Source organism: Ascidiella aspersa, chromosome 6, assembly GCF_963924565.1.
Source record: "Ascidiella aspersa chromosome 6, kaAscAspe10.2, whole genome shotgun sequence".
Taxonomy (NCBI): Eukaryota; Metazoa; Chordata; class Ascidiacea; order Phlebobranchia; family Ascidiidae; genus Ascidiella; species Ascidiella aspersa.
Genome location: NC_139452.1, coordinates 12,322,278 through 12,334,412, shown reverse-complemented (window position 1 = coordinate 12,334,412; position 12,135 = coordinate 12,322,278). Strand labels below are relative to the sequence as shown.

Genomic DNA, 12,135 nt, shown 5'->3' with positions numbered 1-12,135 from the left:
CACATTTTGGCCGGCGCAAATCTGCTGCGTCACTGCTAATAGGCCAAAGGGATATGCGCCATTTTTTGACGTTTAGTTGGCCGCGAACTTCCTTTTGGAGTTCTGCTGTTTTTCGAAAAGCCACTCGAAGGCAGATGGCTCCTTTATTGGGCTACCATTACCCTGTTTAGCACGCAAATTGTTTTTGGAATATAGGCTGGCTTCTTTTGTAGTATGGCTTCGTCAACAAACTCGAAAGTATCTGAAAAAAATTCCCTGCAAAAATTGCCTAGAGCCGTTTGCGTGACAAATTCTTGTGGGACAAAAATAAAACCGCCAATTGCCAAATGGGCGATTACATTTTGCGACGATTGCATTAGAATAATTGGTGCTTCAAAGTACACGCAGTACACGTTTCGTTGCAACTTATTTGGCTGATAATTTCGTTACGCGGAAACGATGGATTAGTTCCTAGAAATCTTAATACTGTATGTTGGCAATCAGGCAGTTTTTGTGTTTTAACCCATCGGGTGATATCCTGTTGGTGGAGATCGAGTTGCAAATACCCCTTTCTTTGTCGCAATGCTTGCGCCAACCAGCTTGTTATAACATTGCTACGTTTTTTTAGTTAAATAACCTGCTTCAGGCTGACGGTTTGTCATCTAATCAAAACGTAGCCCTTTTTATTGTATGGGTATGACCGATGGGCGATACCAATTAGTAGTATCGTTACTCTTCCGATAAGGGTGGTATCCGTCACCATAAAAAACAAATTAATATGGGAATTTCAGCCATGATTTGCGATCGTGCGATTCTAATTTGAAAGGCTAATTGATCAAAAGTTATAATTTTACCTATTTTGCGTGTTGCAACATAACAATGACGTCGTTTGGTATCGTATCGAATCGTGGTATCGGTATCGGAATAAAATTTCAAGTATCGGACATACCTATTATTGAACATGTCCAGACAACTTTTCTTAAGGTTTAACCTTTATTTTGAAAGATAGAAATGCTCTAAAATCCGGTCTTGCCCGGTTTCCGCCATTTACGTTCGTCATATCCGGCCTGTCGCGAGTATGAAACGCTAACGCTTTTTTTTTTGCTCGTTACGAAAGAACAAAAGTGATCCGGGTATGAAGCAAAGGCGACCGCAAGCGTCCGTAAAAGGAGGTCGACTTCCGTTGTGAGCGAACGTCTCTCTATTCGAACCGACGCCTTCGAGTTATAATTGAAAGGCGCTTGTCTCGTTATTTTTACCTCGCAATCAGCGCCTTGGCCTATTGAGCGTCAGTCGTAATGACCCCTTCTTAAAAACGATATAATAACCCCCGTTTTAACGTCTTATACGGGCCTCTGCTGTAAACGCCTTAGGCTGGAACGCCATCGCCTAATCCAGTTTTCGCGGTAAAGCGCTGTCCGTCAAAGGACGCTCTCTGACCTTGGACTGACCCTGGTGCAGATCGCGTGCGCTTAATCTCGCAGCAGCAGCAACTCTGTTGGATGCCTGCATTGATGGCGGCTCGATGTTTTTCGCTCAAGGTTTATATTTTTTGCCGGATTTGGCTTTTTGGCGCACGGATTCGGGCTTTGTGCTCGTGTCACGCTTTTGTGCAAACAATCAACAGCAACTCGCCCGGTAACTAAACAGTTTGATAAATCACGCGCAAAGGTCGAAAGTTTGCGTTTGTAAATTTGACAACCTACTGCGGTATTTGTATTGAAAACTTGTACCTGTTTTCAAAGCAATTTTATTATACCGTTGACAAGATATAATGTTTTTTGCGACTCTAGAATTGAAACCAATCTGGACCCTTAGACCTTTTCCGTAAAAGCGGCCCATTAGGCAAATTGTCAATAATCACGAGCAATTTGTTTGTGTTTGCGAAGGCGTTCATATTAGACATTTATTTCCTAACAAAAGCATTAACCTTGCGAGCGCACGTAAAAACGAACACCGACGCCGCTTCAGTTCCCAAAGAGTTGTGCCTTGCCCAGCGGATTACCCGCCTAATCAGGTACTTTTCGCCGCTCCAAAAGAAATCTCGGTGATTATACCATAATCGATGCATGCCCGTCTTCGATTGTCGATTGTTTGCGGTCGTGCAGCACGAATTCATTGTCTTCTTGCTATTGATTGATGAATCACGCAAACGCATGACTGTCCGTACCGGGTCCGCGTTGCTCTTTGAAACATCTCCGAAAAAATCTCCATTCGCACAAATATCAGGATTTCTGCTTCTTGTTATTGGCTTCATAGTGGCCAGATTGTTACTTTTTTGTATTTTTTTTACTGTATTTCACGCATTTTGGAATTTCCCAGTGAAACCTGCAGTATACTTTGTAAAGTTGCTTTCTGCTTGTGTTTTTTTTTTGCCTTGAAATTGTTACATATCAGCCTCGTTTTCCGCGGTATATGTCATATATTTTGTGAGAAACCGTGAATTGAAACCTAAATGGTTGCGAAGTTGGCCTATCACGCTAAAACTGTAAACAGCCAAAGGTGAAAGGCAATTAAAATAAAGGTAAATTGCGATGCGAGGCCAAGAAAGCATAATACAACTAAATTAGTAACAATAAATAACGAAACAGGCTCGTCTTTTTAATTCTGTGTATTGCACTCAAAATACAATGTACGTTTGTCGTTTGTGTACTATAATCCGTCTGACGTGTATTTGTTGATAGCCCAAACTTTACGGTAGGTTTATTGAGCGAAATTGAACGTCGGCCATTTTACTTGTGAAACTGTCGCGAGTTACATTTGCCTTTTATTAGTTAAGATGCATCCCGCTGTCTTTGGTAACCAATCGTTATTGGTATAAATAGAAAATTCGTATTTTCATAGACGAAAAAAATGTCTATTTAAAACAAAATAGAAAATTTATACATATAATTTTCTTGTTTACATTCGCCTAAAATGGTTAATTTTTGGCTTATATTTATTAATTGTATCATAATACTTTGATTTTTTTTAGGCATTATATGTTTGAGTTATCTTGATTCGGTATAAAATTAGTAGGTAATACTATATTTGGGCGAAAGTGAACGCGCAAAAGCAAACTAAGTCAATTTGATTTAACACTCAAAGCATTGTCATCAAAATCCAGCTTTTCTATATTGTCTTAGTGCAGTGGCTCTCAACCAGGGTGCCTGGCACTCTAGGGTGCCATTTTTAACGCTTAAGGGTGCCGAGAGATATTTCAAATTCTTTAGGATTCAAATTTTCGCTCAATTAGTAAGCTTCTTAATACAATTTTTTGCATACGATAAACGTGTTAAAATTAAAATATTTTTTTCAACCTTGTTTCACAGTTAATGTGTTGTTTCTACCTCGTTTATTGTAACGTTACAGTTACCCACTCAGCAAAAATACGAGCAAGGGTGCCGCGAACTATATGTACTTTCTATAGGGTGCCGTAAACCAAAAAAGGTTGCGAATCACTGTCTTGTGCAAACTTTAGGTTTATAGTTGAATCCGGCTGCGCTGACATTTTGTTGGGCTATTTTTATCACAGCCGTTTTAAAAGAAGATTAAGCACCGCGAGCAAATCGCCATATTAACGTCAAACGCTCGCAACTCGATCAAGAAGTTGTGTCGCCTCGCAACATGCGCATGTGAACACACCAAACATTCGTTGTTCGGAAAGGGCGAATTGGCTAAATCTAGCCCGTGTCGACCTGGTTACTCCTTGTTTTATCCATATTTGGAACCTTGTACGCAGCAAAAGTTTGGAGGAACACGTAACCCGCACCTTATAATCTCCGTTTAATGAAATGTTGACCATCAACCGTGCGTTCGCATATCACTGTCCAACAGTTTGTGAGCCCTGCGTTTAAGCTTCTTTTCGCATGATTTTACAGTTTTCGGGGTTGTTTTAAAGCTACAAAAAATTAACGATCGCCTAGACTTATTTAGTGTTATATTTTTTAAATCAATTTCCACTGTGGGTGATTAGACAGACCCAACAAGCCAACAGTTCGTGTACAACGGTATCTTGCTGTTACAAAATGGACGCCATTTTATTGTGCAAAGAATTTCGCACAGAATAGCTTGAAAAACCTGTGGTACAAAACATACACACGTAAACTGCTGTGAGTCTATAGCGAACTTATATATATAAATGTAGAAAACGGACCAATTCATTTATTTTTTTGGTTTGGAGATTTTAAAAATCAGCTTTAGGATAGGATACAATAACGATTTAGGATCTATGCCATGTGCTAACTGCTCTCAATGTCTTCTCTTTTAAACCAAATCATTACCTTCCCTTAAAAACCGAATAAATATAGGAAAAGTAAATTAACGTGCTTTCTCGTTAAGTTTCCTTAAGCTATAGTACTTTTAAAATGGAGAAACGTCGGAGTCGTTCACTTGAGATTGACATTTATTGGACCGCAGGAGAATTGACTAACACTTCACTAAGTTTACGACGTAACATACCGGCTTTGTTACGTAAGCCACAGCAAGTATGTTTTTTCCAATTCATAAATCACGCTTATATGAAGCAGAGGATCGTACGAGATATGCGGCGATTCTTCTGTGCTCGGGTAGCTGCATCTTTACAAGTGGGAGAATTGGTGTTTATGTGTTTTTCGTGCAGGAATATTCTTGATCTGTTCAGGCGCCGATAATTCCTCAGCTTTACTGTGTTGGCGCCGATAACTACTTATATTGGCGCCGATAACTAATATAATATAGCACCTTAAATCCACGTTTTATAGCGCAACGATGAGAAATACACTTTTTCCGTTGTTTTGTTTAAATTCACCAGTCACCACACACTTCCTGTAAATGATTCACGCTAATTTGCGCGCCTATCCCAGCAGTACACTTCTTTGTGCAACGATACAATCCTTCATAAATTTGGGATGTTACTTTAAGTCACATGATTGCTTTGCCCTGATTTATTTGCTATGTTTTGTGGCAATTTGCATTAAACGTTGTGACCGCCAACTTTAATATGACAGAGAAAACACGCACTGTTGTGCTATAGTCTCGAGCTGTCTATGCTGAACGTGTCAATGATTGCTTCTTCTTGGGCGATGTATATGACGAACATCACCAAACTATCACTGAAAACGTCCAGAAAATAGTTTTTTCGACTGACATTGAAAATAAGACCAGATTACCTCGACATCGGTTGGATTAATTAAAGATTATTTAAAACCAAGCATACAATGCAACCTATTTCTTCAAGAACAACTTCAATGTCGCGAGAGTTTAGCTTTGCGTAGGAGGGTTATTCTTTTTTGTTTCTTTACAAACAGCTAATCAAAACGTAAGGGTTTGATTTCATGTCAAGTTACATTAGTACCCCGTGTTTACCTGTGTTTATAATATTTTATCCCATAGCCGTCAAGTTTTTTTACCTATACCTTTCAAGTTAAGTGGTAATCAAATCCTAACGACAGTTCCTTTGTTAAGTAAAGTTCGAGGCCAATAAGGCCAAAGTGGGTAGCTAATAAAAGAGTCGAAAATACCTAATTTCAATCAATTTTCATAAAATATTAACGATAAAAAACAGCGACTGACATAGAATCCCAGCAAGACACAATGGACTTAAAGGAACTTAAAGGTTGACTTAAACAACTTTGGTGTTCTGGTCTAACCAACTTGATTAATTCTTTCGCCAGGCGCAAGCGGCCTTTGTGCCGACAGCCGCACGGCGGCGCCACCTTACGGCCAGGACACGACCTCCGGATGTCTTCTTCGCGTCTCGTTGTCCGAGTTCCGTAACTGCAGCGGTCTACGCGCCGCGGTCGAGGCCAATCAGCGCGCGCTGGTCGCCGGCGTCAACCTGGTGTCGAGATACGGAAGTCCGAACAGGACGACCTTTGTCGCCGACGAGTGGATTTCGGTGGTTGGGTGAGTGTGCTTCTGCTGATGTTTTTTTTTTGATTTTCAACTTTCCGTAACGTTTTATATGTGTACGAGCTTGCGTGCGTGTGAGTTTTACTGACTACCGGTCTAACACAAAATGTTTCAAAAAGACAAAACACTATTAAAATTTCCAAGAAAAGCAAGACGCTGGTTATTTTAGAAAAATGTTATGTAAACAGTTCAAATACAAGGTAAATATAATTGCAGAAAATGAACAGAGACCCAGTAAATTATCAAAATAGAAAATGAGATAATTGCAAATCACAAGCGAAAAAAGACAGCAAATACGGTTCAACACTTTTGTCCAAGCGAAGTTCGACCTGGAACTAATTCGATAAACTAGGCCTGAGTGGTTAATTCTGCTGTCACGCGTATACCGTATTTGCTCTAATAAAGATATAATACAGTTAAAACATCGTTGAATATAATTAAATACTACAGTTGTTTAACGAAATTTTAACTGAACGACATTTTTAAAAAGCTGACTGTAGTTTTTATTATTTTGTAAACGATTTATCTGCATTTTAGTCGATTTTGACTTGAAAAAAATTTCGACAAATTTTAACCTCACAGGTAAACTTTGACCAAATCAAAAAAATATAATAATAATTGCCCTAATAATAACTGTTTTGGGTTCGCGTGGACCAGGGTTGGCGTGAAATTTTTAGATATGACGTCATACACTGAGGTCGTACAACAAGCGGACCTAAGAAACGTACTGTTTTCGGTAAATGTGTAAAAATAAAATAAGCCGAAATATATTTAAGAAGGCGTCAAAGTGTATTTTAATTTAACTTTTTAAAAAAAATTAAGTAATACCGGTACACTAATATTTAAAGTAGGCCTTTATTGGATCCCCTTAAACTAGCCTAAGTACCCCCAAGGGGTCTACGGTCCCCAGTTAAAGTAACCCTGACCTAAAGCAAGCCATAATTCGCAGCGGATAAGTTACTTTGGCTTCATTTACTGCTTTTTAAACCATTGGTGCATTTGTAACACTATTAAACAATTTTTAGCACTTTTTACCGTCGGCGTATGCATTTTGCGTAAAGAGTTTGTTAAAAAATATTTTTGCCCTAAAAATGTTTTTATCTTCAAAAATGTTGTCGAAATATTAGTTAAGTGCAAAATTTTTTTTTCTATGCAGATCTCTTGCGGCCGCTAATGCCAGCAACGACACTATCCTAGGCCAGTGCGACAACATTCCTTCGCAGATGCACATCGAGTTCGTGACGTCACTGTCTGGCAGGATCGGGGGATTTCCCGTTACCGAGATCGTTGGCGCCCGTATAAGGTAAAACAGTTGTTGCCGTTAAGGTGTGCGACTGCGTTGACAGCGGATTAGATTTGCTTTGTGTTGTTTATACTGACCTGGACTTTTTTTATTTCGTTGCCCATTTTTTTGACAAAACAGTTTTGTGGCCGATTGTGAGCCGTCAAACCTTATTTTCTATGACCTTCAGTCCATTGTTCTGATCAAATATATCAGGCTGGCTCCCATGCATATAGAAAAGCTTTGATGTTCAAATACTGGATGAGCCCCTATGGTTCGTAACATTCGTAGTAGACATTTTGGCCCAGTAAACCACAGACCGAGTTACAATAAACGAATAGTTAAGACAGCGACCTATTGGCTTGCAGTAGGTCTCATGTAAAAGTAAACCAGGGCTTTGTTTCATTTGAAGCGACGTGTACGGTTTTGCCTTAGCTTTATGCTTGGATCTTGTTTTTCAGCTGGACGCGCGAGACGTGGAAGCTGCAATGTAGTGGCGGTGCCTGTCAAGATGACGTCACCACCGAGAGTTTCGCCGTCTACTCCACTGCCAGCTTCACAAGCGTACCTGGAAGTGCTTCGACCTCGGAGTCAGTACATTACTTTGCATAGTATACAGCATACGTTAGTTTTATGCGTATAATTAAAAAAAATGTTTTTATTGCGGATGCAACTTAGCTAATGTGTCCTCCTAAGTATGAGCTATTGGCCCGTCAGAATTTGATTTGAAAAGATCACGTTTATTCATGACAGTAAGCCTATATGAAAAAATTGGCTATCATTAAACTTATCTTTGATTAAACTAGCCTATTTATATCTTGTATGGACTCTAGCCATAAGAGCGAAATTAGAACAATATCAACGAATAAAACACAGTTCAAAATAAGACCAAAATAGGACCTAATAGTCGTATTACGTCTAAATCAGAATAAGTCCTTAATCCGTCTGAATAAGACCTAAATGACCCTAATCGGGCCTATACATCTTTTGCCTAACTCCAAACCCGACCCCTAAGTACGTCATTAACTCCCCTAATAATTTTAACTCTAACCCAGTTTTTAACCCTAACCCAGTTTTTGCCCCTACCATTACCCCTTACTACCCCCAAAACTAGGACGTTCAAACGTCGATACCAAAACGGCCGATGCCAGACCTATGGCTCCCGACCGTCCCATACCCTTTACCTACAGTTCCATGGGTTTTTTTGGCCTTTTAGGCCCTATTACGATGAATTAAGGACGTATTACGACAGGTTTAGGTCTTATTCAGACGATGTATATATTATTCTTTCGTGGATATTACAATGCAGTTGGTCTTGATGCCATGGTATTTTAGATTATTCTGCTTTGGATACTGTGAGCTGACTTGTAGGTCTAATTGTGTGTTCCCATTTTGTATTAATGTTGGAGTTCAGTTTAACATAATGTTGGAGATCATTTTTTAGTTTATTTTTTTCTTTTTTTGTTTATTCCCCTAAAAAAAAGGGTCGCCTAAAATTTTTGTGGGGTCGCCATAACTCATCATATTCCTACCGTTTTAGTACGATTTATGTAATTCATTTTCTTTACGATGACGTCACACTAATAAACGTGAGTGAGTGCATAGGTGAGAAAAGCTTTCGTTTCTGCCATATAGAATTGCTGTTTTTAGCTTTTAAAGCAATTTACTGTTGAAACAAATTGAAAGTTTTGTGTTTCGTTTGTTTGTTAAACTAAACTTCCTAACGGCAATCATTTTGGTGCACATGTTTAGTTACGGTTCTCTGGAATTGTGTATAATTTACGCATATTCTCTCGCGTTACTTTGTTGCAGCAGTAATTGAAATATTTTTATTCGTATCTGACAAAAAATGGGGTCGCGAAGTTAATTCTGATTTCATTTTGTTCAAATTGGGGTCGCTTGTTAAAAAGGTTGAAGACCACTGCTCTAATATATGTATTTCATAAATTAGTAGTTTAGCCCGGTTACCTTTTGTTTGTTTTTTAAGTTACTATTTTAACTTATCCCATTAAAAATTGATAAATAGCAATTCACTTTATAATCCCTAAAAGTTTGACATTGTTACGCCTATTTTGTGTCTTCTAGTTAAAATAACGTCATTAAGATGCCGCTATGTATTCTCACAGTAACGCTAAACAAACCAGATAACTTCAGTTGATATTTCAGCTGTTCTACTGACGCCACCTGCTGGGCGGAGCTACTTCTGCCCCTGACGAAAGTGTTCTACATCGACCAATCTTACACTGTGGCTGAACGAGAATTCGAGTATAACCTCGTTTGGGCGCTGACGGTCATTTACTTTTCACTTGGTAAGCTATTTCAAATTTGGGAGCATGCTACAAAAGTTGTCTGCTTTAAACATATTGTTATGTAGTGGTTATAATCTGTAGCTAATACTTATACCCGCTTCAATTGCTTATGTATGTAAACAAATTAACAACCCGTTATTGTAGGTGCTGCTCTCTTAACACTGAATTGGAACAAAATTGGAAAAACAGTGCGATCAATTTTTCCTGTATGAAACGCAATGAATTTGTAGAAGCCCAGTGCGGGATTTATATTTCTACTTCCACATTTTGATATTCATATATGCATTTTCCGTGTTGCTTAATAGTTGCCCTCAAAGTAACCAGATGCAAGTACTCTAACCATTTTCAAGTTGATTAAAGGAGTCTATTATTTTGCCAAATCAAGTGTAAAAAAAATTCCTACTAGACACATTAGATGTACTATTTTGGGTGTTTTTGAACTCCGTTTTTTTTAACTGTGATATTTTATACTTTATGCTATTTTTAGAACAAAATAAAATATTAACTTAACTTTCATGCTTGTTTACTACTAAAAGGAGGGTACAGTCTCATTATACCAACAATTTACATATAAAACGCTGGTAAGTTGTGTAACAATCCCCTAAAATGCAAGCAAACACAACTGTGGGCTAAAAAAGTGTTTGCAAACAAATAAGATGCTTAGTCAACCATTGTATCATGATTGTGCCTTGAAATATCAGCATCATTGTTGTCTGCTAACAAAAGGTGCCAGATTGCACTGCATCTGTATCAAAAGTTCCAACAGTCGGTAGCAATCACAACTGAGTCCATCGATGACCGCATTGAGGATTGGTGCACACAAAATAAAGTCGCATACCTTCATCAGCCTTGGTGGATTGCGATTGAAAGAAAACTGCCTCTTTGTGATGACACCTGTTTAACAAGAAAACAAAAAATCAATTATAAGTAACACTACAGCCAAACAGTCTATTTGTATACCAAAGATAAACATTAGAGTTGTAATATATGCCTAATATCACAAATTGTTGTAGGATAAGTCAAGCATTTTTAACCATCCCTGTGAAAAGCTAATCCTTAACATATTATTCCTTATATAAAACTTTTAAAGATGGCATGAGAATGCTTTAAAATTTTTTATTTTAAGTGATATTGTTAATAATGTTATTGAATTATACAGAAAAGTAATAAATCTGTACATTGGACATGAGTGATCTTTTGTCCTTGGTAGTGTTGGATCTTGGGCAACATCTGCAATGATTTGTGTCAGCTCATCGATTTCATGTACAATTTTGTTGACATATATGCACATGTTATCCGCTTCCATTTGGTAGTCGCAGTTTCTGCACTAAACACAGAATAAAACTTTTCGATTTGACATCATAATTAGCTAGTTTGCATTTTATGGCACTTCATGCCAAGATCTTGGGTGTGCAGAAACAAATTTTGCCGTGTGCTGTTTAGTTTTATATAGCACAATTCACCTGCTTCAAAAGGCAGGTTGGATAATAAATTTGTTCACAGAAAAAAACAGGTATTTAGGAAAAAATTACTCATCTTTAAATATAACAGTTAAATAGGCATGTCTTACTGAGTACAGAAGTATTTTATTTTGCTTGTCCTCCTTTGGATAGAGCATGTTGTTACTGTAAACAAGAGATATTAAGTTAAAACAAACAAACAAATTGACATTATTGTACGCAGTACATCATACAGTTGAATAAAGTTGATTTTAAGTCTCACCATTCCTGACAAAACTTGATGCCTACAAACCCTGGACCACCAGTAGCAGCTGCAATATCCATTGTGTAAAACCAAAGGGTACGCGCAGAAAATTTAAGAAATCACAAGAGAACTGAACTACAAAATGCTGAACAGAGAAACGTTTTTGTAACAAATTGTAAAAATGGGGAAATACCCTGAAAAAATTTTATGTTGGATGAGAGCAAATTATAAACCTAAAATTAATATTTAGTTTCACTACAAAATATAGGATTGAGAAAAACAAGTCGATAAATGATAAATTACAAATTTAAACATTTTACAGTTTTATTTATTCAAATTATAAATCCTTGCGTTTTTTTTAAGTTTCACTGTTCACACCTTCGGTTTCGACTAGTCCAATTTAGGCGATTGACTTAAATTCCGGTTTCAATTTTAGTAGCCTCGTAGTCTGGTCTTTTGTTGCATTCCTGTCGTAGGCCGTGTTGTAAACTTACACCTTTTGTTGAATTCTGCTGGAAGGTTTCAGTTTTTAGACGCTACTGTATGTTAAATTTTTTACGAATTGTGTTATTTAATTCAAACAGTGTCGTTTGTTTGCCAGCTCTAAACAATACAATGCTGAAATTGAAATTGTTATGCTACATAACTTTAAATCATTATACATAAGTATTTTATTACTTACACACATTATAAATAGTATATAAAAATGAAAAAAAAAAACAGAATTAATAGTGGATGGAAAATTTTGAGGACCATTTTATGGTCAAAGGTATGACTATAGCTGTTATTGAGATTTTTTTGTTTATAAAACATTGAGCTATTATTTAGGATCATTGTCGTTTTGGTTGAAACTACCACGTTTGATAGAACATTTGATTTGTGACCACATATTTTACTGTGATGAATTTGGTCATGGTGAGGATCAGTGTAGCTGGTTTTATTCTTGAAATCAATTTTTTGCCATCTAAAATTATTCAAGAGGCCAGGTTT

General features: G+C 37.5%; 2 protein-coding genes across 3 annotated transcripts in view; one reads left to right on the top strand and one right to left on the bottom strand.

Annotated features, from left to right (window-relative positions):
- LOC146139905 (tectonic-2-like) overlaps positions 1-9,887 on the top strand; it is a 64,010-nt gene extending 54,123 nt beyond the window's left edge. The window contains exons 13-17 of the mRNA XM_083393002.1: positions 5,613-5,844; positions 7,007-7,153; positions 7,594-7,722; positions 9,299-9,441; positions 9,586-9,887. Coding sequence (XP_083249128.1) covers positions 5,613-5,844; positions 7,007-7,153; positions 7,594-7,722; positions 9,299-9,441; positions 9,586-9,653 — 719 coding nt within the window. The 3' untranslated portion in view covers positions 9,654-9,887. The remainder of the gene's footprint in view (positions 1-5,612; positions 5,845-7,006; positions 7,154-7,593; positions 7,723-9,298; positions 9,442-9,585) is intronic.
- On the bottom strand, positions 9,620-11,608 carry LOC146139904 (DNA-directed RNA polymerase II subunit RPB9-like). Of its 2 annotated transcripts, XM_083393006.1 has the most exons (5): positions 11,524-11,608; positions 11,164-11,290; positions 11,012-11,066; positions 10,620-10,768; positions 9,620-10,335 (listed from the first exon to the last, which is right to left on the bottom strand). In XM_083393006.1, the coding sequence occupies exons 2-5, from the start codon at positions 11,223-11,225 to the stop codon at positions 10,218-10,220; spliced, it is 384 nt and encodes a 127-aa protein (XP_083249132.1). In that variant the 5' UTR covers positions 11,226-11,290; positions 11,524-11,608; the 3' UTR covers positions 9,620-10,217. The 2 variants fall into 2 exon arrangements, with proteins under 2 accessions (XP_083249132.1, XP_083249131.1); XM_083393005.1 differs by lacking the exon at positions 11,524-11,608 and having other exon boundaries at positions 11,164-11,303.
- Positions 11,609-12,135: the final 527 nt, after the last annotated feature.